Source organism: Oncorhynchus gorbuscha, linkage group LG09 (assembly GCF_021184085.1).
Source record: "Oncorhynchus gorbuscha isolate QuinsamMale2020 ecotype Even-year linkage group LG09, OgorEven_v1.0, whole genome shotgun sequence".
Lineage (NCBI taxonomy): Eukaryota > Metazoa > Chordata > Actinopteri > Salmoniformes > Salmonidae > Oncorhynchus > Oncorhynchus gorbuscha.
In genome coordinates this window covers 61157702-61180913 of record NC_060181.1, presented here as the reverse complement: position 1 = coordinate 61180913, position 23212 = coordinate 61157702, and the positions used below count along the sequence as shown (strand labels likewise).

General features: G+C 44.8%; 2 protein-coding genes across 3 annotated transcripts in view; one reads left to right on the top strand and one right to left on the bottom strand.

Annotated features, from left to right (window-relative positions):
• Positions 1-11356, top strand: part of LOC124043888 (dual 3',5'-cyclic-AMP and -GMP phosphodiesterase 11A) — a 59240-nt gene extending 47884 nt beyond the window's left edge. For both annotated transcript variants that reach the window (XM_046362988.1, XM_046362989.1), the window contains 2 exons: positions 4526-4609; positions 8863-11356. In XM_046362988.1, coding sequence (XP_046218944.1) covers positions 4526-4609; positions 8863-9087 — 309 coding nt within the window. In that variant the 3' untranslated portion in view covers positions 9088-11356. The remainder of the gene's footprint in view (positions 1-4525; positions 4610-8862) is intronic.
• Positions 11357-12694: 1338 nt separating this feature from the next.
• LOC124043887 (alkyldihydroxyacetonephosphate synthase, peroxisomal-like) overlaps positions 12695-23212 on the bottom strand; it is a 46400-nt gene continuing 35882 nt past the window's right edge. The window contains exons 17-20 of the mRNA XM_046362986.1: positions 22185-22274; positions 18730-18829; positions 18484-18541; positions 12695-14868 (exon numbers count right to left, since the gene is read on the bottom strand). Of these exons, the coding sequence (XP_046218942.1) occupies positions 14747-14868; positions 18484-18541; positions 18730-18829; positions 22185-22274 (370 nt within the window). The 3' untranslated portion in view covers positions 12695-14746. The remainder of the gene's footprint in view (positions 14869-18483; positions 18542-18729; positions 18830-22184; positions 22275-23212) is intronic.

Here is a 23212-nt window from a genome sequence, read left to right as displayed (position 1 = left end):
GGATTTAACAGGTGGCACCAATAACGGATCCTAGCTTTCACCTGGATTCACCTGGTCAGTCTATGTCATGGAAAGAGCAGGTGTTCTTAATGTTTTGTGCACTCAGTGTATATTCTACATGTATAAGTCCTATATTCAAAGCCAATGCACTAAAATAGAAGAGTTGCTGGTGTTTTATTTTGGAGCTTTGAAGTCCAAACAGTGCTGAAGGTTCTTAGGGAGGAGAGCAGAGTAGCGTCCGTCTGTAATTACTGCCAGTTGACTAATCATGCCCGGCCACATTGGTTCCCTTCTGAAGTAGCTAGCTAATGCACTTGCCTCAGGTTGCTTTGCAGCCTGTGTCAAACCCTTTAGCGCTGAGCGTGTGTGTGGGCGTTGTGAATTAAATATTCAACTCAATATTCAAGCGTAGCCCAGTAACTATCTGTGAAGCACAGCCTCTCTCTCTCTCTCTCTCTCTCTCTCTCTCTCTCTCTCTCTCTCTCTGTGTGTCTCTCTCTCTCTGTGTATCTCTCTCTCTCTGTGTGTCTCTCTCTCTCTCTCTCTCTCTGTGTCTCTCTCTCTCTCTCTCTCTCTGTGTGTCTCTCTCTCTCTGTGTCTCTCTCTCTCTCTCTCTCTCTCTCTCTCTCTCTCTCTCTCTCTCTGTGTCTCTCTCCCCCTCTCTCTCTCTCTCTCTCTGTCTCTCTCACTCTCTCTGGGGCCTCAGAAGTTCATGCAGCAAGAGAGGAGACTGAGGCAGAATGGAAAATAGGAACTGGAATGAACTTGTTTGGCATAATGGTAAAGGGTGCATTTTATGCATTCAGTTCTACAACAGTTCTATTGCAGTACTGAAGTGTACATTCATGTTCTAGGACTAGGAGCCACCTCCCCTTTTTCTCATACTCTTATTTTGCTGTTTTCACAACCCCAATTATTGGTGCAGTTGTTGGCGTTGGCGCGAAAGGGCTGGGTTTTGATGAATGAACAAGTTGTGGGTGTGTCGAGGCTTGGCCCCTCACTGGCCAATCAGGATGTGCTCCATGGCTAAATAAGTTGTTGCTTCAAGTTGTGTATATTTACAGTCTTTTATGTATTGCCTTGGAATCAAATCCAATTCCAATGTAGACCTATCCCATCTATTCTAAATATGTTAACTTGAACCTGTTTGGAGTCCACATTGTTCTAAGAAATTGCATAGCTTCAATGTAGAAATATACTGATATAGAGGCTAGGCCTGCTGTGAATTACATTATGGCTGAGAATGGACATGCCAAAGGTTTTCAAAAAGTAAGATTCAATTCATTATTCATAAGGCCTAAAAAAGAGATTTGAATCAAATTCTTAACAAAACAAAACAACTTGTTTTAAATATGCTATATCTAAGTGCACGTCCAGGCTCCATAATTGGTTCCCATGCCCATATAGTATTAAAACAACACAGACTGTGGAGGGTTTTACTCACATCTAAACTTTTCATAATGGCCGGACAAAGATCCAATATAAAGAGAAAGGGTGAATGTCCACTCACCGTTGTCCTGCTCCCAAATATAATGTTTTATAGACATAATGGAAACATCTTACAGATCGCGTTCACACTTCTCCAGAAGTTGCGTGCCACGGAGGTTCTCACCATAAAACCAGGACAGTGAATATTTGTAATAAATTTGGTTTTAATACAATTCAATGAAAAACAAGCAACCTGTTGTTGTTTTTTCAACAACAAATAAATACATTCTAAAATCGCTAGCATCAAAAAAGGCACAACGCATTACTGTTGAACCAGCCTTCGTTGTAGTAGGCCTATAGGGTAAGGGTAGCCTACGGAGGGCTTGCGTTTAAAGAATAGGAAACGGAAAACAAACAATTGTTACAGGAAAAGAACTTCTAAATAGGAGGGTCACTGGTATTCACAAAGGGTTTCATCTCTCGTTTCGTGATGGGCATGGACACATGTATCCTACATCACGGAGGGGGTTTTACACACATCCAAAACATAACTCAAATAATGTAGGTCTGCCTACAATACATAGATAAACAGGGCATGTCAGCTCACTGTTTTACTCCTCACAAACGTCATATTTTAATAAAACTTTGGTGAATAAGATTTATTTCCAAGCGGTCTCACGAGCCAAACACTATATCAACAGTCTAGACTAGCCTACTTGATTAAATTGGGCAGGACAAACAGAAAACAGCCTTCGTTTAAAAAAAAATGTTTTTAACCTTAATTTAAACTAATCAAGTCAGTTAAGAACAAATTCTTGTTTACAATGACGGCCTACCCCGGCCAAACCCGGACGACGCTGGGCCTATTGTGCCCTGCCCAATGGGACTCCCAATCACGGCCGGATGTGATACAGCCTGGATTCGAACCACAGGTGTCCGAGCTGTGTGCTAGTATTTTAGTGCATAAGCCTAAGCTTTAGGGCTTAATTGTACACATGTAAAATAGCCTACACAGCCAATCGCCAAATAATGCTTTTGGGAACGGGCAGAAAGCCAAATAATGCTTTTGGGAAAGGGCAGAAAGCCAAATAATGCTTTTGGGAACGGGCAGAAAGCCAAATAATGCTTTTGGGAATGGGCAGAAAGCCAAATAATGCTTTTGGGAATGGGCAGAAAGCCAAATAATGCTTTTGGGAACGGGCAGAAAGCCAAATAATGCTTTTGGGAAAGGACAGAAAGCCAAATAATGCTTTTGGGAAAGGACAGAAAGCCAAATAATCCTTTTGGGAAAGGACAGAAAGCCAAATAATGCTTTTGGGAAAGGACAGAAAGCCAAATAATGCTTTTGGGAAAGGACAGAAAGCCAAATAATCCTTTTGGGAAAGGACAGAAAGCCAAATAATGCTTTTGGGAAAGGACAGAAAGCCAAATAATGCTTTTGGGAATGGGCAGAAAGCCAAATAATGCTTTTGGGAAAGGGCAGAAAGCCAAATAATGCTTTTGGGAAAGGACAGAAAGCCAAATAATCCTTTTGGGAAAGGACAGAAAGCCAAATAATGCTTTTGGGAAAGGACAGAAAGCCAAATAATGCTTTTGGGAATGGGCAGAAAGCCAAATAATGCTTTTGGGAAAGGACAGAAAGCCAAATAATCCTTTTGGGAAAGGACAGAAAGCCAAATAATGCTTTTGGGAAAGGACAGAAAGCCAAATAATGCTTTTGGGAATGGGCAGAAAGCCAAATAATGCTTTTGGGAAAGGACAGAAAGCCAAATAATCCTTTTGGGAAAGGACAGAAAGCCAAATAATGCTTTTGGGAAAGGACAGAAAGCCAAATAATGCTTTTGGGAATGGGCAGAAAGCCAAATAATGCTTTTGGGAAAGGACAGAAAGCCAAATAATGCTTTTGGGAAAGGACAGAAAGCCAAATAATGCTTTTGGGAATGGGCAGAAAGCCAAATAATGCTTTTGGGAAAGGACAGAAAGCCAAATAATGCTTTCGGGAACGGGCAGAAAGCCAAATAATGCTTTTGGGAATGGGCAGAAAGCCAAATAATGCTTTTGGGAATGGGCAGAAAGCCAAATAATGCTTTTGGGAAAGGACAGAAAAAGTTAATACTGCAGTGACACCTCTTGCATTGAGATGCAGTATCTTAGACCACTGCGCCACTCGGGAGCCCCCTAGCATACTGTCCCCCTCTCATTAAGAGGAGGGGAGGGTATGCTTGGTTTTTAATAAAATATACAGTATCCAGGCACTAAAAGCACATCTTGTCCCATGTGCAGATGTGCTGTGTTTGTCACGGCTGGATAAGCTGCATTTCCGCTGTCAAAGTTCATGCCATAACCAACTGTGTTACCGCTAAAACCAGCTTTGGGTTGGTCTTAACCATCCTGACCAGCGCTGCCTGAAATGAGCACTTTAAGGTGCGTGTTTAAGGATACACCTTAAATATATCCACTCCTCCCATCTGAGAGCAAGCGTGCTGATGTTAGACAGATAAATTGCCGAACCTGGCGTTAGGGCTGGAAAATGCCAGTGTGACAGTTTTTAAATGACGAAATTGCAAACTAACGTGCGTTTGACACGAGCGCCGCCTTAACGCCAGAAATAGAGCCATATATGTTATTCTCAGAGGTAGACTGGCTCTGGCAGCCTAAACAGACAAAAACTAAGTCTAGACGTGAATCGATTCTCAATTGCAATACGGTTCTAGAAACATAAAGCTCTTTACTATTATATCACATTAAAATGAATTCACAAATGCAAAATATACATTTACTGGAGCATGCTAGATAGCTAGTTAGCACAGGTGGTCCCTCGATCTTCTATCTCTCTTCCGGAAACACTTGCTAAAGGTGTATCAATTTAACCTTTTCTTTTTTGGAAATGATTTCTTGCTGATATGAAAGATAAAGTCCTTGTGCTTCCAAAAGCGTACCGCAGGCGGTGTGTGTTAATGTTGAGACCGAGTATCTGGGCTCTTATGTGTAATGTAATGGAACTGAGAATCATGATCCAGGGCTAGTGTGTCTGTAGGAAGGAAGTGGAACAAACAGTGAAGGAATCATGAGGCTTAAGCGTGTGTTTGTGTTCCAGGCCATTTTTGATCGAAACCGGAAGGACGAGTTGCCGGGGCTGCAGCTGGAGTGGATCGATGGGATCTGTACTCCGCTTTATGAGGTAATCCTCCGCAATGCCACCACAGCCTCCCCAAACCCTAAGGGACTCAATCTACTGCTCTCACTACCACCAAGCACCACTAGCCGAATAGCCCCCTCTACAGAGGAGGCCGTCCTTCGCCTGTCATTGTCCCTAATGACGCCAGCAGTGGAAATGTCACTGCAGTAAACATTCTTTTCCTTTTAGAGACACCTCTTAGAAAAATAAGGTATTTTTTTAAATCTCTGAAATAACTCCAAGGACGTGTACTATCTATTTGAGAATACTGCACTAGAATGAGACCTCGTTTCCGGATCTTGAGAATGCCAAGGCAAACAAATGAATGACGGAAGCATTGACGTTAGTGATGATGATATAGTATATTACATGCTTAACTCCCTTTAATGCAGGTATAGTGTGCCTCAACTGCACAGCACTGAAAGAGGGAATGAATAGGGAGAGTCAGCTCTGTGCTCTCATTGTGTGCATGCGTGCGTGGGAGGGTGGGTGGGTGGGTGCGGATGAGCCAGGTCATGACGTCTGCGGCAGTGAGTGTGTGTGGGAGACCGAGGAAGACTGGATGACTGACTTCCAGGGAAGATCAAGGCCACTGATAAAGACAAAGAGACTTAGAGGCCAAGAGCACAAAGCAAACAAGTGAGAAATACAGGGAATGCCATACAGTATGCAGACAGTTAAAGACATGATTTTTGCCAGATCAACGCTGCCAAAAATAAAAAACTGTAAATATGTTTTCACATATATTTTGATTGACAAACGTAGGCCTGCTATATTGTAATATTAGGACAAATATGCTTTCAAACATTTAATTCAGGGGCAACTTGTGTTCAAAGTGATGGTAGACTGCCATTTTTTCCCCCTACTGCTTTGAAAACTCTACATTATTAGAACAAAGGGATTTGCTTTCTGTGTGTCTTTAGATGCAGACTCACACAGTGGCCTGCAAATGCTCATGTTTAGAGAATGCAGATATACAGCTCACAACCATACCGCCACCAATTAGAGAGAGAGAGAGAGAGAGGGGAGCAGGAGGAAGTTCAGAGGCGCCAGGGGTTTGTGTCTGTGAGAGGAAGAGCATCTCACTGATCTCCTTCTCCTCGTGCTACTGTGTGGCATATTAATCCCGCGTTATGTAACCTCCCATCTTCAAAGCCTACCAGATAACCATGGCGCTCCGTCTTTATCCCCACTCGTTCCGTCTACTGCACTGGAATACTGATGCTGGAACAAGATAGAGGGGTTTTTAGAATGAAGGAGGAAAGAGAAGAGAGACATTGGCAGGATCCTAGTTGGAAATCCTCCTCTGTTCTCCAGCTGTACTAGTCAAACTCAGAGAGATTAAGTTGATCACAGAGTGGGTTTGTCCATCCAAGGAACGTGGTGCAATGTCAACTCCCTGACAGGAGTCAGTCTTTACTGAACCCTCACCATCTGTGGATGTGGAGACTGAGTGCTCTAACAACAACCTGCCATGGCGACTAGAAGGGAGCTGGTCCTGTGTAGTGTACGGCCGAGTCCCAAATGGCATCCTATTCCATATGACTTTGGTTTAAAAAAGTGCACTATATAGGGAATAAGGTACCATTTGGGACGTACCCTAGTGGTTCTGGTAATGGTAGAACTGTATGAATCAATGTGTCTGGAGCTCTCCAAAATTCGCAGTGGAAACACACCATTTGGAATATTTCATGTTCACTATGGAATGTTGTGGACATACGGTCACTAGGTTCTAGTTAGAAGTGCAAACTAAAAGCCGTCTCTGGAAATGATTATGCATAGCATATGAATGAGAGGCCATGTGGCATCTTTTGATCATGTAAATGTAGTCTTGACTGCTGAACTGCACCCAATTAGAAAGCATAACTTCAGTGTACCACCGCAACTGTTGTGTGAGTTTGTGAGTGCACCCTCTGAACACACGTGCTTTTCAAATCCCCCTAGCGGTTGTAACAGGTTTGACAGTTTCAGGCAACAGGCAGTTCCGTAGATCATTTTCTGGCATGAGATTGTACTGATTTGACTCATAAAACATGTACGGAGATGCGCCACGGTCCAGCCGTAACTGCACACTGGCGGGGATGATGAGATACTGAGCACATACCTCATAGACCATTCTTGTAGCGTTTTATAAAATTGTGAGTTATTCCACTCATATATATTAATATCGTGTATTGCGTCCTATGTCGCTATGTGTCTTGCATGCCCCAGCCCATCACCACATATAAAGTTCCCTATCCGGATATAAAAGTTATGTGAATTGAATTGATAGCATAAATTAAATTATCCCCTGTTGTCGTGGCGATGTGTACAGTATCTCTTCCTAAATGGCGGCTTTTTTTTGTGTCTGTTGTGGAAAGTGTTTGAAACATGGGTTAATTAGTGTGCAATGGGAAGCCAAGTGATTTAGATAATATTTAAAGGAGCCTAAATGCAGTGTAAAGAGAAGAGAACCCCCCACGTCTCTGAGGTAATTCATTAAAGGCTGTATGAATGGCAATGTGTCACAGTGACTGAATTGTCGTTTACAATTCCACAGCAAGAATGACACTAGTAACTAATTACAGTCCAGTAAGTCATTTTTTTCTTCATATTAACCCAGTCAGTACCGTCCAACGCTGACATCTATGGACGTTGAAAAGATGTTGAAATTTGGTCTGTCCACAGATGTCCGGTCTAGACCGGACTTGATTCAGCCTAAACATAGACGTCTATGATTGGTTGAGATTTGTTCCGGACCGTTCTTGATTTAGCCCCAAAAAAGACTTCTATGATTGGTTCAGATCAAATCAAATCAAATGTTATTAGTCACAGGCGCCGAATACAACCTTACAGTGAAATGCTAACTTACGAGCCCCTAATCAACACTGCGGTTAAAAAATGTATATAAAAAATAAGAATAAGAAATAAAAGTAACAAGTAATGAAAGAGATATGGTCCAAGTTTTGACAGCACAGTACAGTAGAGCATGTATTCCCAAACAGGGGTACACGTAATACCGTCGGGGGTACGCCAAATAAAAATTATTCACATTTTCAAACTACATATATATTTTCCAATGGTGCTATACATTTGGGTGAGGTTTTTCTCTCTCCTGAGTAGCCTCATTTCACTGCCAAAAATAAAATTCAACCATCTAGTGTTCAGCGAAATAACAACACAATGTCAAATACAGGTATCCTAGTCAAATAATGAACATCCAATCACATTAACCGTTACTCTCTCACGGGAAACCTTCACTCTTGCGCAGACATTTAGAAACAAAACATGACAATTTGGAAAATAAGCCACTAAAGTTTTTTGAGCGAGAATAAAGACGACTTTTGAGTAGTAAGACATGTATAAAAGCAACAGATACCATACCTCTCAGAATGCCTGACAGCTTGAAAGACGTTTTGGACACTACAGTGAGAATGGTTAACTTTGTTAAAGCAAGCCCCCTGAACTCTCATGTATTTTCTGCATTATGCAATGATATTGGCAGCGACCACTTAGCGCTGTTACAACACAGAGAAGTGAGCTGGTTATCAAGAGTTAAAGTATTGACACTTTTTTAAAATTGCGAGACGAGCTTAAAGTTTTCTTTACTGACCATAATTTTCCCTTGTCTGACTGCTTGCATGATGAAGAGTTTCTCACACGACTGGCCTATCTGGGTGATGTTTTTTCTCGCGTGAATGATCTGAATCTAGGATTACAGTGTGACTCTCCGCAACTATATTCAATGTGCGGGACAAAATTGAGGCTATGATTAAGAAATGGGAGCTCTTTCCTGTGTGCATTAACAAGGACAACACACAGGTCTTTCCATCATTGTGTGATTTTTTATGTGCAAATTAACTCAATCTTACGGACAATGTCAAGAGGGGGTACGCAGCTGTAGGTTGAATGTTTGAAGGGGTACGGGACTATAAAAAGTTTGGGAACAACTGCAGTAGAGGACAGAACAGTTACGTTTAGTAACAAGTAGAGTACAGTGTAATGTTCTGTATGTTACTGTACTGTACCCTACTGTACTCTACTGCACTAAACTGTACTGCATGGCAATGTGCTCTACTGTAGCCTATTGTACATATCAGGGTGGCAGGTAGCTTAGCAGTCAGATGCATATTTTTTGTATGATGAATAATGTATTACGTGGAAGATGGTCTTCATTTATCTCACTTTATAACACCCTGCCTCTTCTCTCTCTCCCTTCTCGCTCTCTTCTCCCCCTCGCTCTCTTCTCCCTTTCGCTCTCTTCTCTCTCCCTCCAGACATTGGTGAAAATAAACCCCAAGCTCCAGCCAATGGTTGACTTGATCCAGGCTAACAGGGCCAAGTGGGGGGAGCTAAACAAAGAGAGACAACGCAGCCAGAGTGAGTCCAAACCCACAAGCCATTGCAGCAGTGACACCACAGAAACAAGAACTTGTTCTTTGGGCGACACACCTTGCAACACACCTTGCTGTGCAGGTGACCCTCCCAAACCGGCAAGCTAGCTCCTGCTGACCTCTCCAGGCAATATTTCCTCCGCCTCTTAGCTTCTTTACTCTTTAATGCAGCCTGCAGAATAGGCAGTGCAGTGCAGTGCAGTGCAGAGATTTCTTGGGCTCTGCTTGCTTTTGCCACTAGAGATGGGCTTTAGGCTGTCGCCACGGTCAAGGTGTTTCCTGCTCCTTCCACAGCTACTTCCTGTGTGGGAAACAGAGAGAGTTGTGTCTGACATGTTAGTCAGAGCAGCGCAGCTAGTTATTCCTCTGACCATTGCAAGTGTGAGGAAACTTCAGACCTCTGTGTCAGAATGGCAAACAGTGATAAGGCAGGTGTAGGAGAAAGCTGCAACCTCACTACAAGGTGCATGGAGTGTGTGTAGAGAGGACATAACTGTTGTTTTTCTGTACCGTCATTATGCCATCCCTTACGTTGCTTTCGATATCTGTTGCTAGAATATTGTTCTTGGGGAGGGTGGTTACTCTTTTTTTTGTATTTTTTTTTGTACATATGACATTTGAAGAGATGGTACTTGCAAGTGCAGTTGTTGATTTGGATGCTTGGCTGATTTGGAGTCATGACGTTAGCTAGTGTTGAGGGTCAAGGTGTTGGGAACCAGCAGGGCCTGTGGCTACGCTTGCAATGCAAACCGTTCGCTCCACTCCACTCCACTCCTTGTGCCTTGTTTGAAAGCCCTTATGAAAAATGCATGGCGTCTTCACACACTGAGATTCTTCTATAGTTTTGAGAGATTCTATTTGACCATTCTGAGTTTGGTCTTGATCCCCTGTCTCAGTTAGAGAGTATTTAATATATGTAAGTTACGTTAGAGGTATTACTGACCCAGAAGAGTCGTTTTATAAGCCACATGATTGGGAAAGAGATCAATCACACACATAGACAATGTGCCTTTGCAAAATTGTTCTGATCATGTCACTTTTTATGAATAATTTGCCAATTTACAATTAGGCTCCCATCCCATTGGTTTACTAATTTCAACGATGTGCTTGTTTTTAGTCTATGGCCTTTAGATGGCCGCTGCAGGTTGATTCAACAGAGAATGGCTATATATTCTGCTGAAGCTATTTCAGCTGAGGGAAAGGTGCATCGGGAATGTCACACAAATAGTGTAATGGCAGCTCATTCCTTACTAGTGTACCTCAGAAAACCATGTCAGTACATAACACAACTAGGTATTCACACCAAAAATATCGAAACGTACAATTGTTCTAAACTATTAACACGTTTGGATCCCTTTAGAACAGAACGTGTCCGTGCTGTAGCCGCATTAGGTTCCATGTTGACGTTTTATTTGGGGTATGAATTGTTGTAGCTTTGTTCATTGGAGTTTAAACATGTAGCTGTGCGCATCGTGTGGCATGGATCTTTGTGCTACTGTATTTGAGTTGAAACAAATTGACGATGGGAAATTGAATTGCATGAGGTGTGACTACAGTATTGAAATCAAACTGCTATGGTTGTAGCAAACAAAAACGTGAGCCAACAAATACCTCGTATTTTGAACATTATTATTAATATGCATTTGACTATTTAATTTAATTGCATGGATTATACAATTGCATCATGTTTGGTGAAGTATTAACATTGCTGTAATATTTTTATTACATTTGGTTTCAAATGTGGCCAATTTTTACTTGGTACTGTCTTCTTTAGCATTTGGAAACAGCTTATTGTATTTCTTCATATTTTCCCTCTGTTACCACCAATGGTTTATATATACACTAGACGACTGACAGGGAGCGCTGTTTTGAAGCCACCTCACATCCATCTTGGCACTCCCCCACCGGTGTAAAACATATTTTGGATTGTATGGAAATGCATTTATTAATGTTTACCTTTGATTTAGGCAAGTTTATTCTGTTACAGACACCTTAATGCATACTTTTAAAGTATATTATGTCAACTAAACATACACATTTTAAATAAATAGCACAAATAAAAACATGTTCCTTAAAGTATAATTTTTAAGTTCAAAACAAATATTCAAATAAATGTAATTTTGTCCTTGAAACATTTCATTGAAATACTGTCGAAATACATTCATTCCTATGGAGGACTGCTCCCACTGGGGAGTGCCAATATGGCCGACCAGCTGCTTCAAGCCTCTCATTGGCCAATACATAGCATAGCAATTCAGGGTTTATATACATCATTGGTTACTACTCTTTTCTCATTAAGCTAGGTGAACTTGATGGACCTATACAGGCATGTTACTGGAAATGTGCAATGTTTTTGTTAAGTTGAAATAAAAATGTGCTGCTAGTTGTCTGTGCCTTCATTATTTTGTAAGCCTGTGTAAGGGATTCCATTCTCTAATGAAGAGTACACATGCACAATTTTGTCCTGTTACCATACTGACCCCATGTGGACAAATGGGTATATAGGAATAAAGAGGATGGATGCAATCTGAACAGTCGCATCGGAGAATTCCAGCACTGTCTCCTTATCGAGTGTCTGATTACCTGCTGAGCAGTGATTCAAATCAGGACTAAGTTGGAAATGTGTCTGCACAAGACCTACTGTAGAAATAACGGAGAAATATTCATATCTGGTGGTATACATTCCAAAGTGTGTATTAGTAACACCTTCCTAATGTTGCACCCCGTTTGCCCTCAGGACAGCCTCAATTCAGCTGGACATGGACTCCACAAGGTGTTTTCCCACGTTGACTCCAATGCTTCCCACAGTGGGTCAAGTTGACTGGATGTCCTTTGTGTGGTGGACCAGTATTGATACACAGGGGAAACTGTTGAGTGTGAAAAACCCAGCAGTGTTGCAGTTTTTGACACACTCAAACCGGTGCACCAGGCACTTACTACCACACCCTGTTCAAAGGCACTGAAATCTTTGTCTTGTTCATTCACCCTCGGAATGGCACACATACACAATCCATGTCTCAATATCTTAAAAATCCTTCTTCAACTAGTCTCCTCCCCTTGATGGGCAAGTACAATGATTGAAGAGGATTTAACAAGTTACATCAATGAGGGATCATAGCTTCGACCTGGTTTCACCTGGTCAAGCCTGTCTTGGAAAGGTGTACACTCAAGTGTAAAATCAGGGCGATGGTGGTGGCATAGAAATGAAAATGGATTATCCTTTGTGATGAATCTCTCTGGAAGATTGGGATTGCTACAGACCTGAACATAGCTGTTCCCCAGATAAGTGCTGTGTTCATGTTGACGTCAGCCACAGCAGCAGCAGCAGTGTGGGTGGGTGGGTGGGAGGATGAATCTCAGGGGAGCTGCTCGAGATACCTTTGACTGGAAGCACAGAAAGGATGTGTGTTACAGCAACTCCTCCGTTCTGGATTACCTTGAGCTTGAAGAAGGTAGAGTCAATTGGCGTGTCTTAAGAGGACGAGTGGGTGGCCAAACAATGCCTGTATCTTTATGAGGACCGGGCCCTTTGCTCTGCTGACCGTCAAGCCCCTCTCTCTCTGTGTGTGTGTGTGTGTGTGTGTGTGTGTGTGTGTGTGTGAGAGAAAATGTGTGTTCTGACATCACCTGTATGCGAGAGACAAGCAGTGACATTTCCTGTCAATTGGATACAGTATTTCCATTCAACTGATGTGTCAATCTACAAGACAACTGCTCGTTTTTATTTCAATTTATTGCACAAACAGCATTAACAAAATGTACTTGAATGTTAATACTATCAAGTGGAAAATAACAAACATTCAAATTTCAAGCTCTCATTAAGTTCTTTCGATACCATCACAAGAAATAAAAGCATGAAACTGATCAGAAAATACTGGCTGGGCCCCCACCATTTCCTTCATTGACGTTTCATTGAGGCAAAATGTTTATTGTAGCTGGAGATGAGAAACTTGGGTAGGAAGGTGGCATGGGGTGACACAATGCACTGTGGGAAAGCTGTGAGGCTAGCTTGGGAACAGGAGGAACTAAGTCCTACAGTAGTAGTGACAGGAAAATGGTCGCGACAACATTTCATGTATCTTTCTCTAGCACCGCACAGTAGATTCCATGTCTGCGAGTTCAGGATTGGCCACAACATCAACACATGCCTCCAAAAGAGAGGCCAAACTTAGCTACACAATCATCGTTAAGTGACAAAAGGTACAACTTTGTTTGACTCAAATGTATCCTTTCAAACAAAACCATAATACTGGGACACTCACCAGACTAGCGATGAATTCTGATGTATTTGTGTGTAAATACATCGAAATACAAGCAACTTATTTTGAAGTAGTGACAATTGTAATGACATTTTAATGAAGTTTTGTCTGATATGAACAGGAATAAGTACTGTACATGTAATTCTTACAGTAACAGTTGTACATTTTTGGATATTTCTAGAGATGGTTTCTGGGTATTTGCATATATGAATAATAAAAAAAGTATCATCAGGATATATAAATGTTAATGTCATACTAAATGTATTTAACTATACAACATGTACAAACATATACATCCAGTATGTTTGCATGGTGAAAGGGCTGTGTGAAAAGTCTTTGGTACAAACATGGACATTGGGATTCAGTTGTCTGTAACCTGTTAACACTAAAGTACACACTAAAGCATGTAAGATCCAAGTATATTGGCTTTGTCCACAAACTGAACTCTATATGACAAGCAAAGACCATGCGAGGTTCAAATCTAGTTCAGAAAATACAAAAACAATAATTTCATGTGTTGATAGATGCATCATCTAACCTTGTCATAGTTTCTTCAATGACAGTTTAACGTAATAGCTCATTTCGGGTCGGGACGTTTGAACCCTGAGGTCAATTTTCAGTAGGCACCACTCAAGCAGAATGTAAGTACATGTTCAGATCCAAACAACATACACAGCCCCGGTGGCAATAATTCATCGTTCTAAGTCATAACTAAAAAGGCATGAGGGCTTGAGTTGAGAAACAAAGACCAATTGGAAACAGAGGAATCTCTAATGAAGGGCATGGTCATTATTAGGGAAGAAACAGGATGCCATAAGAAAGACAAAACCAGTCAAGCTTCCAGTCGGTAACCTTTGCACCTGGAGTATATGAGGAGGAAAGGGAGACGTCTTCAGAAAGGCACAGGGATTTAGAGAGTGCGTTCATCTCAGACTTACTGCTAAAGTAGTGCCAAACACAGGTGAATAAACAACGTGTACAAATACAAATGAAGTTAGTGAAGATGGCATAAATCGTAGGAAACAATTCATGAATTAATAAATGGCAACCATGGGAGCACAAAAGTTAGCTCGCATCATGTACAGCATTGAAAGGCCATTCCTATAGCGTGCTGTACACGTGACTGAAACGAGCAACAGTACACAATCACCGTACTGTAGTTAGTATGATACACTCTGGAAAGGGCCGAGGCCTTTGAAACTATGATCGTCAAAAATGAATCATAGACGATTATTGTTACCCGCCTGCAACAGAATGTAGCGCGAGGAAAGTGAAAGGTGACCGGCTTATTGCTTTCCTCAAGAACCAGACAGACACGCACCCTAGGAATGGAACCACGTCTGACGATGACAGCGCAACTCAAGTCATACAGAAGGAGGCGGGGGGGGGGGCGTTTATATTTCTTTTCGTGTCAATTTCACATTTTAGTAACTGTTAAAGCCAGTTGCACGAGAGGCTGTGAGAAAAGGTGTGAAGATAAAAAGGTGGAAAACAAAGCAAGGGGTAAATTAGAGGAGGTTTCGGTTGCCGAAAATGTTATCTGGGTCCACATAATCCTTGACGGACTGGAGCATCCCGACACCCAAGCTGGAGATGCTCTCCTTCATCCACTCCTTCCGAAGTTTCCCAACTGTGGGAGAGAGAGCGAGAGAGAGAGAGAGAGAGAGAGAGAAGAAAAAAATAAACACAAAAGAAAGGAGAAATCAGCACGCCTGATTGCGCAGCAGGCTGCTTGGGAGCCAATCAATCTTGTGAGAGTGAGTGAATAAACAGAAGGTGATAAATGCTTTTATTCAGAGAGGAGAAATGTTTTGCATGGCATGATTTATGGAGCCCAGCAGCCTATCAAACTCATTAGGCCCTGTGTGTTCCCCGAGGAGGTGCCGGCTGGCCGCCGCATGCACGCCCCGCTCTGCCTCCCGCATTCCCTGAGCAGGCTTCCACTACCTTATCAACCCCCCCCCACAGACGCCACCACGGTGTGTGGGGTGCGTGTTCTCCTCAGGCTGACCAGCACAGCCCTAAAGTCCCAGCGTGCCACGCTCACACACACACACACACACACACACACACACACACACACACACACACACACACACACACACACACACACACACACACACACACCCTTCTGACCCTGGCCACTGACTGTGCAGGTGACGTGGGGACACAATGGTCCTCTGTCATGGCTCTGGCCGCAGGCCCACTGTGAGGAGGCTCCTGTTGAGGAGCTGGAGAGCCCAGACCAGCGCTCTGCCAGCTGGCCAGACAGACAGACACACTCCAGAGTCCCCCCAGTCCTGCCAGGGCCGCAGCAGGTAGCCTGGAGCCTCTGGGACAGGGACAGGTTCTCACTGGTCCCTGGCACACAGTCAACACCAGAGCATGGCTGGAAACCATTCATGGGACTGGCACCACATTGAAACTGCTACAGAAGCGTTCAATCCACTATCAGTTTTAGAATGACAAACCCCCCCACATGTTCCACAACAGGTCACAGCAACCTCACTCCTTTTGTCTGATAACACACAATTCATTTAGAAAGTAAATAACAAACAGAGAAAGTTGAGGAACCTGTGCTGAGATCAGAGTCAATCTGAAAGTGACATTGGGTCTTTGAAGAGGGGAAACCAGGCAGTCTGTTTGTTCTGGGTAAACATCAAGCGTAAGGTCGCACTTTCTTGGAAAAGCACACACAGCTATCTTCTTTCCACTAGTCTAAAAACAGCCCTGAGAATGGAATGATCTTCAACAGGTGCCATTGAAATGAGTACATGCGTTGGGAGCTCAAGCTCCTGCAGGTAATGTGCAGATATAACCATCAGAGATTAGATAAGAGTATGGCAACACATTTAACAGAGCAAGATAGAAAAGGGGCGCTCACATACCATCCCTTCCCCCGTAACTGAACTGCCCCACCCTGTCTCTACGTCACTGGCATTGAAGAGAGCCAGCCCAGCCTCCCATGTTAAATGGGGGGGAGTTGAGAGAAAGGGGGTGTGCGGGGGGGGTGACTGAGACCTGGAGCATGGGGGAGGCTTGGGGAGATGGGAGGGCGCCATGCCATCAGCGACGCCGAGGCGGAGCATCCAGGGGATACAGATGGAAATCAGCCATGGGTCCACAGAGGACTGTCTCCTGACAAGACGGGACAAACGGGGGCCACGCCACGCACACCCAGATGGTGACAGTGGGACCAGTCAGTCACCCAATCCGCTGCTACCCAATAACTAACAAAGTGGCCTGCTCTCCTCCTCCTCCCTCCTTCTCCCCTCCCTCGTCCCACCTCCATCCCTCCCTCCACTCAGGAAGGAGAGAAAACAGAAGGTGCCGGGACTGCATCATTGCCTCCATCACAGTGATAATTTACACATCTATCTTGTCATTTTCCCTCCTTTTCGCCTGCTATTGCAATCAATCTACCCTGGGTTTGGCCATACAGCTGAGACATGCAAAGAGGAGCAGGCAGGCACTTATTTTGGAAATGAATGAGAAAGAGAAACACCGAGGTCTAGAAACAGCGGATATTTCTGTGTACCTCTGGGAGACGGCCCAACAACGAGAGCTATGGCTAATGAACGGAAAATAAGCTAATTCAACTCATTTTTCTTGGTTTCCAGCTGCGCTTCTCGGTGACCTGTGTAGTAGTAGTGCAGTTGACCGGCGGCATTTAGGCCGACATTCTATAGAGTCACGCGGTCAGGAGGAGCTGCCTCCCTGCTCTTCTGGAGCACCCCCCCGTGTGGAGTATAGGACTGAGCTGAGAGCCTTGCCACTCAGTCTCTCTGTGTGCACTGGCCTGTTTAAACAACTGGAGACCAGGACATGAAAGAGAGGGTAGTGTAGTGGGCCTGTGTCTTTCTGATATGAACAGGGACAAGTCCAGTGGGGTGAGTGTCTGAAGAACCAGGGCTGTTTCTAAGTTTACACTGACGGATGACTCAACCTGACTGGAGTGCCAACAGCTCTGCTCCTGCTAAAACCTGATGTTTCCTTTTACATTCTACTCTGACACAACAGTGACCACCTTCGAGCTAAACATTGGGGGGTAGAACATCAAAGCAATAGAAGATATTGTCATGAATGGATGGTATGTGACGACTTCTAAAATGTCCTTAAACCGGCCTGTCAAATCCAGCCCACATATATTTGTGTAAAAATGTAGTTGTGTTGTAGCAAGAGTGTATTAAGCTACAGGGATGGATAGTGGAGAACTGGAGATAGAGGGTTACACACACCAACAAACAAAACACTCCACTCACCCAGAGCCACTACACACACGCGCGCCATGGGCAAGCCTGACCTGGTGTAAACACAGGTTAGAAAAATGTATATTTCCTGCGGTGGCCTCCCACCTCGTCCTCCCAGACTACATCTGTTTTGTTTGATACACAAAACCCAGTGAAACTAGCTCCATTTGTCACGCGGTGATTGTGGGCAGACAAACCGGCCTGTCCTCGCTCAGATAGCAGACCCAGCTGTTATTAATCACAATTACAGAGTGGGCCTCGCACCGAGAAGCTGCATCAATATCCCCTCTCCCCCTGGCCCCACACCCCCCTGCTCAGCCCCCCTGCTCAGCCCCGGGTGGCCGGCTGGCCCACCGATTGGAGGTCAGTAAATACCGGGCGATAACACCGGCATCATTTACCCTGGCCTATTGCCTTCCAGTATTAGCAATCTTCTAATTTTTAACCTTCCCCGCCTTCGGGAGAAATTGTGATTTAATATCGCAGCTGATTCACTGCATGCTGTTCCTGACAGGCGTGATGAATAGCCTAAAGTGATGTATGAAAACGGCCAGGCGGATGGCAATATAGATAAGGTAAGGTAGCCATTTGGGTTAGCCCTGATAGGGTACCAACAGAGCAGTTTTCCCCCCTCGCTCCCCTGCTCACGTTTCATTTGGCCCGTGTTGAACAAAAGAGCCACGGCAGACTGTCTGCGCTGTGGGGAAGTTTGGACGCCCCAAGGAAGCAATGAAAGGTCTCCTCCTAGCCAAAAGAGGCTTTCAAAAGACCGTTCTTTGCCCGCTTTCTTACATAGAGCAGCATACCGAAAGAGCCTGTCAGACTACCCTAATGGGACTTTAAACCACTGCCCTGCCACCCATCTCGAAGTGAGGAGGCAGGGCAGTAGTATGAATGTTGTCGGGTTTTGGAGCCAAAAGGAACGGTGCCAAAGCGTGCTGACATGGTTAGATGTAGGGATACTTCTAGATGTAGGGATGTTCACTTGACTGTACCTCCGTGGTGGTGCGAGAGGCTTCCTCCATTGGCTAGGATCTCCTCTCTAGCGGCGTGCTAGGAATGGACAACAGACGACACACATCAATGCATCAATCAACCAATTTCCACAATCACCATCGTCACCCTTAACTATGGTGGTCATGCATCCTCCTGAGTGGTAACGGTCAGGAGTTTCAAGTCAGAAATGATGCATGTCTGTGAATGGGAAGCTAGTACATATTTGGAGTGCTGCGTAGATTTACCTCCACTCGTTCATATGTATGTACTGGGTCCGCCAGTCCTCTGTAGTTGAAGGCAAAGTAGAAGTAAACACACGCGCCAGCGTCATAGGTCTGAGTCACTCTGCAAGGCAAGAGGCAAAGGGTTTCAACATGACAGTGTTCACAACAGAGAATAAAAGGGCTGGGTTGTGTTCTTAAATGCTTTTGTCCACACGTGTCCCACCGCAATCTCTCTCCACATGAATCCAAAGAGAGCATCGTTTAGTAGAACCAAAATCCATTTTCTAACAATAAATGCTTTTTTTTCTTTTCCCTCTCTCTCTCTCATTGGAATCGGAGAGCAGACGGATGGAGCCGAGAGGCTGGTGTTTTCTCGTGAACCTCTGACCCCAATTCTCCCTCATGTTTTCTAAGACGCGGAGGAGATGCGCTGGATCAGTCACCTTTAATAACATCCCATTATCAGGACATTGAATGGCCATCAGCACACTTTGATTGGATTATCTGAGCTACATTTACAATGGTTCAGGACACAATATGCTTCTACACTGGCTGTCCGCAACTGGCTAAAAATATTGTGCTTTCACATGAATACGCAAAACAAGAAATTATAATATTAACTGACATTTTGCACCGTTCAAAAGATGAATACTATTTGAAAACGTTACATTCTTCCTTTTAAGAAGCACAGGGCTAATATGGTAAAATGCTCGATTCCCTTATCATTAAACATTTATTGGATATTAACCATCTTAGTAGGCATGTGCATATTTACTATAACTCTAACCAGGGCAAAAAGATCTGCATTGAAAATTCAACTAAACCCTTATCAATGAAACACTGTGCTTCAGGGAAAGGAAACACCAGTACAAGAGTCTGTGTTGTTTTTTTTCTCTAGCCCCCCGTCTCCTCACTGTGTTGTTTTTCTCTAGCCCCCCGTCTCCTCACTGTGTTGTTTTTTCTCTAGCCCCCCCCCGTCTCCTCACTGTGTTGTTTTTTCTCTAGCCCCCCGTCTCCTCACTGTGTTGTTTTTCTCTAGCCCCCCGTCTCCTCACTGTGTTGTTTATTCTCTAGCCCCCGTCTCCTCACTGTGTTGTTTTTCTCTAGCCCCCGTCTCCTCACTGTGTTGTTTTTCTCTAGCCCCCCGTCTCCTCACTGTGTTGTTTTTCTCTAGCCCCCCGTCTCCTCACTGTGTTGTTTTTCTCTAGCCCCCCCGTCTCCTCACTGTGTTGTTTATTCTCTAGCCCCCAGTCTCCTCACTGTTGTTTTTCTCTAGCCCCCGTCTCCTCACTGTTGTTTTTCTCTAGCCCCCCGTCTCCTCTCTGTGTTTTTCTCTATCCCCCGTCTCCTCGCTGTGTTTCTCTAGCCCCCAGTCTCCTCACTGTTGTTTTTCTCTAGCCCCCGTCTCCTCACTGTTTTTCTCTAGCCCCCGTCTCCTCTCTGTGTTTTTCTCTAGCCCCCCGTCTCCTCTCTGTGTTTTTCTCTAGCCCCCGTCTCCTCTGTTGTTTTTCTCTAGCCCCCAGTCTCCTCACTGTTGTTTTTCTCTAGCCCCCGTCTCCTCACTGTTGTTTTTCTCTAGCCCCCGTCTCCTCACTGTTGTTTTTCTCTAGTCCCCCGTCTCCTCTCTGTTGTTTTTCTCTAGCCCCCGTCTCCTCTCTGTTGTTTTTCTCTAGCCCCCAGTCTCCTCACTGTTGTTTTTCTCTAGCCCCCAGTCTCCTCTCTGTGTTTTTCTCTAGCCCCCGTCTCCTCTCTGTTGTTTTTCTCTAGCCCCCGTCTCCTCTCTGTTGTTTTTCTCTAGCCCCCCGTCTCCTCTCTGTTTTTTCTCTAGCCCCCAGTCTCCTCACTGTTGTTTTTCTCTAGCCCCCGTCTTCTCACTGTGTTGTTTTTCTCTAGCCCCCCGTCTCCTCACTGTTGTTTTTCTCTAGCCCCCCGTCTCCTCACTGTTGTTTTTCTCTAGCCCCCGTCTCCTCTCTGTGTTTTTCTCTAGCCCCCGTCTCCTCTCTGTGTTTTTCTCTAGCCCCCGTCTCCTCTCTGTTGTTTTTCTCTAGCCCCCGTCTCCTCTGTGTTTTTCTCTAGCCCCCCGTCTCCTCTCTGTGTTTTTCTCTAGCCCCCCGTCTCCTCTCTGTGTTTTTCTCTAGCCCCCGTCTCCTCTCTGTGTTTTTCTGTAGCCCCCGTCTCCTCTGTGTTTTTCTCTAGCCCCAGTCTCTTCACTGTGTTGTTTTCCTCTAGCCCCAGTCTCCTCACTGTGTTGTTTTTCTCTAGCCCCCGTCTCCTCTGTGTTTTTCTCTAGCCCCCTTCTCTCTGTGTATTTCTTTAGCCCCCATCTCCTCTGTGTTTTTCTCTAGCCCCCGTCTCCTCTCTGTGTTTTTCTCTAGCCCCCGTCTCCTGTGTTTTTCTCTAGCCCCCGTCTCTTCACTGTGTTGTTTTCCTCTAGCCCCAGTCTCCTCACTGTGTTGTTTTTCTCTAGCCCCCGTCTCCTCTGTGTATTTCTTTAGCCCCCCCATCTCCTCTGTGTTTTTCTTTAGCCCCCCATCTCCTCTGTGTTTTTCTTTAGCCCCCCATCTCCTCTGTGTTTTTCTTTAGCCCCCCCCCCCATCTCCTCTGTGTTTTTCTTTAGCCCCCCATCTCCTCTGTGTTTTTCTTTAGCCCCCCATCTCCTCTGTGTTTTTCTTTAGCCCCCCATCTCCTCTGTGTTTTTCTTTAGCCCCCCATCTCCTCTGTGTTTTTCTTTAGCCCCCCATCTCCTCTGTGTTTTTCTTTAGCCCCCCATCTCCTCTGTGTTTTTCTCTAGCCCCCCGTCTCCTCTGTGTTTTCTCTAGCCCCCCATCTCTTCACTGTGTTGTTTTCCTCTAGCCCCAGTCTCCTCACTGTGTTGTTTTTCTCTAGCCCCCGTCTCCTCTGTGTATTTCTTTAGCCCCCCCATCTCCTCTGTTTTTCTTTAGCCCCCATCTCCTCTGTGTTTTTATTTAGCCCCCCATCTCCTCTGTGTTTTTCTCTAGCCCCCCAGTCTCTTTTGAGGAGTTGTGGGAAGAGCTGTTGTTCCTGTGACGTGTCCCATCGCTCGGAGGGTGTACTGGCTTCTAGAGGTTAAATGGGCAAATCAATCATGTGACAGACTGCAGGCGGGAAATAAATGGCTGAAGCCTAATCAGGTTGGGGCCTAATCTGTCCACAGTGAGCAAGGAGCAGACAGTCTGTCCGTGTGTGGCCAGGTCACACAGGGAAGGTCACACAGGACTCCTCTCTTGGCTGCGCGCACACACACTACTGGCCCACTCATAGCAGGGAACACGTTTTAGAAGATGTAATCATAGGATATGATCAACCACACCGGTCAAATATGTACACAAGTTGAATCATGGAGTTAGAGATGCAGAGGTACATGTCGAGGATTTTTTAACATGATCTCCACGATGTCAGCAAGTGTGTTGTCGCTCGGAAACCAAGACGGCTGAAAGGTCTCCTCCTAAACGTACCTGCATGAGGTCAAGGGTTGAAACTGGACCCCTCGCTCTTTACACTCTCGGTTAATACGCTCTTTGACATTCCGGCAAAGGTCCAACACCCTGAAGAAAGACAACAGGAGAGAGAAACATAAAGACTAGCATGTTCTCCTGAAGAGTAGCAGACTGTTAGGACATGTTGAAAGCCCTGTCTGAGACCCAGTAATGCACTATATAGGGAATAGGGTGCACAGCCCCATGATTTAACCCAGTACGACAGGTGGAGCCGAGCTGTCGAGAGTTATGTGAAGAGAAGGCCTCTGGCCCTGCACTGTGGGGTACACAGACAGAGAGACAGACAAGGTGGAGAACCTCACACCATTATGGAGACTGTAGTGCTAGGTATTTGTAGCTGGGAGAGACTGGCTCACTGTTCTCTAATGGCCGTCACTCCCGGGCATGTGCAGCCTAGTGTGGAGAGATGGAGGAGGAAGAGGGGTAATGAGCCCTGAACATATGCTCGCCCGCTAACCCCCATCAGGCAGTCTACACAGTGGGGTGCTGAGCACGAGTGTGTGTTGGTGTCCATGTGTGTGTGCGTCTGCCCGTCTGTCTGTGAAAAAAGGGGGGGGGTGTACTCTCCTGAGAGATCGCTTTAAGGTGCAAGGGAGTCAGTCATTTTTTTGTTCATGTGTGGGAAGAACTGTGTGGTTTCATAATGGGAAAGTTTTTTTACACTGAATCTCCAACACTGTATGTTGGATATTCATGTTCAATCTCACACCCAGCAGCACACATTAATGCATCACACTGGCCATGTCTCTCTCTTTCCCTGTCGCGCCCCCCCTGCACAGAGTCAGGCTTCCCTCCCACGCACAGCCAGTTAATGGAGGGAGGAGGCAGGCATGAAGGTGAATGTCAGAGAGGGAGTAGGGGTTGAGATACTTGTCTTTGGGGCTCTTCAAACTGACTGTGTGGGAAGAGAGTGATGTCGAATTGTCACACCAGTTCAGAGACACTCGTTCATTCACAAAGGTTAAACAAGCTGCCATCTTTGTCTT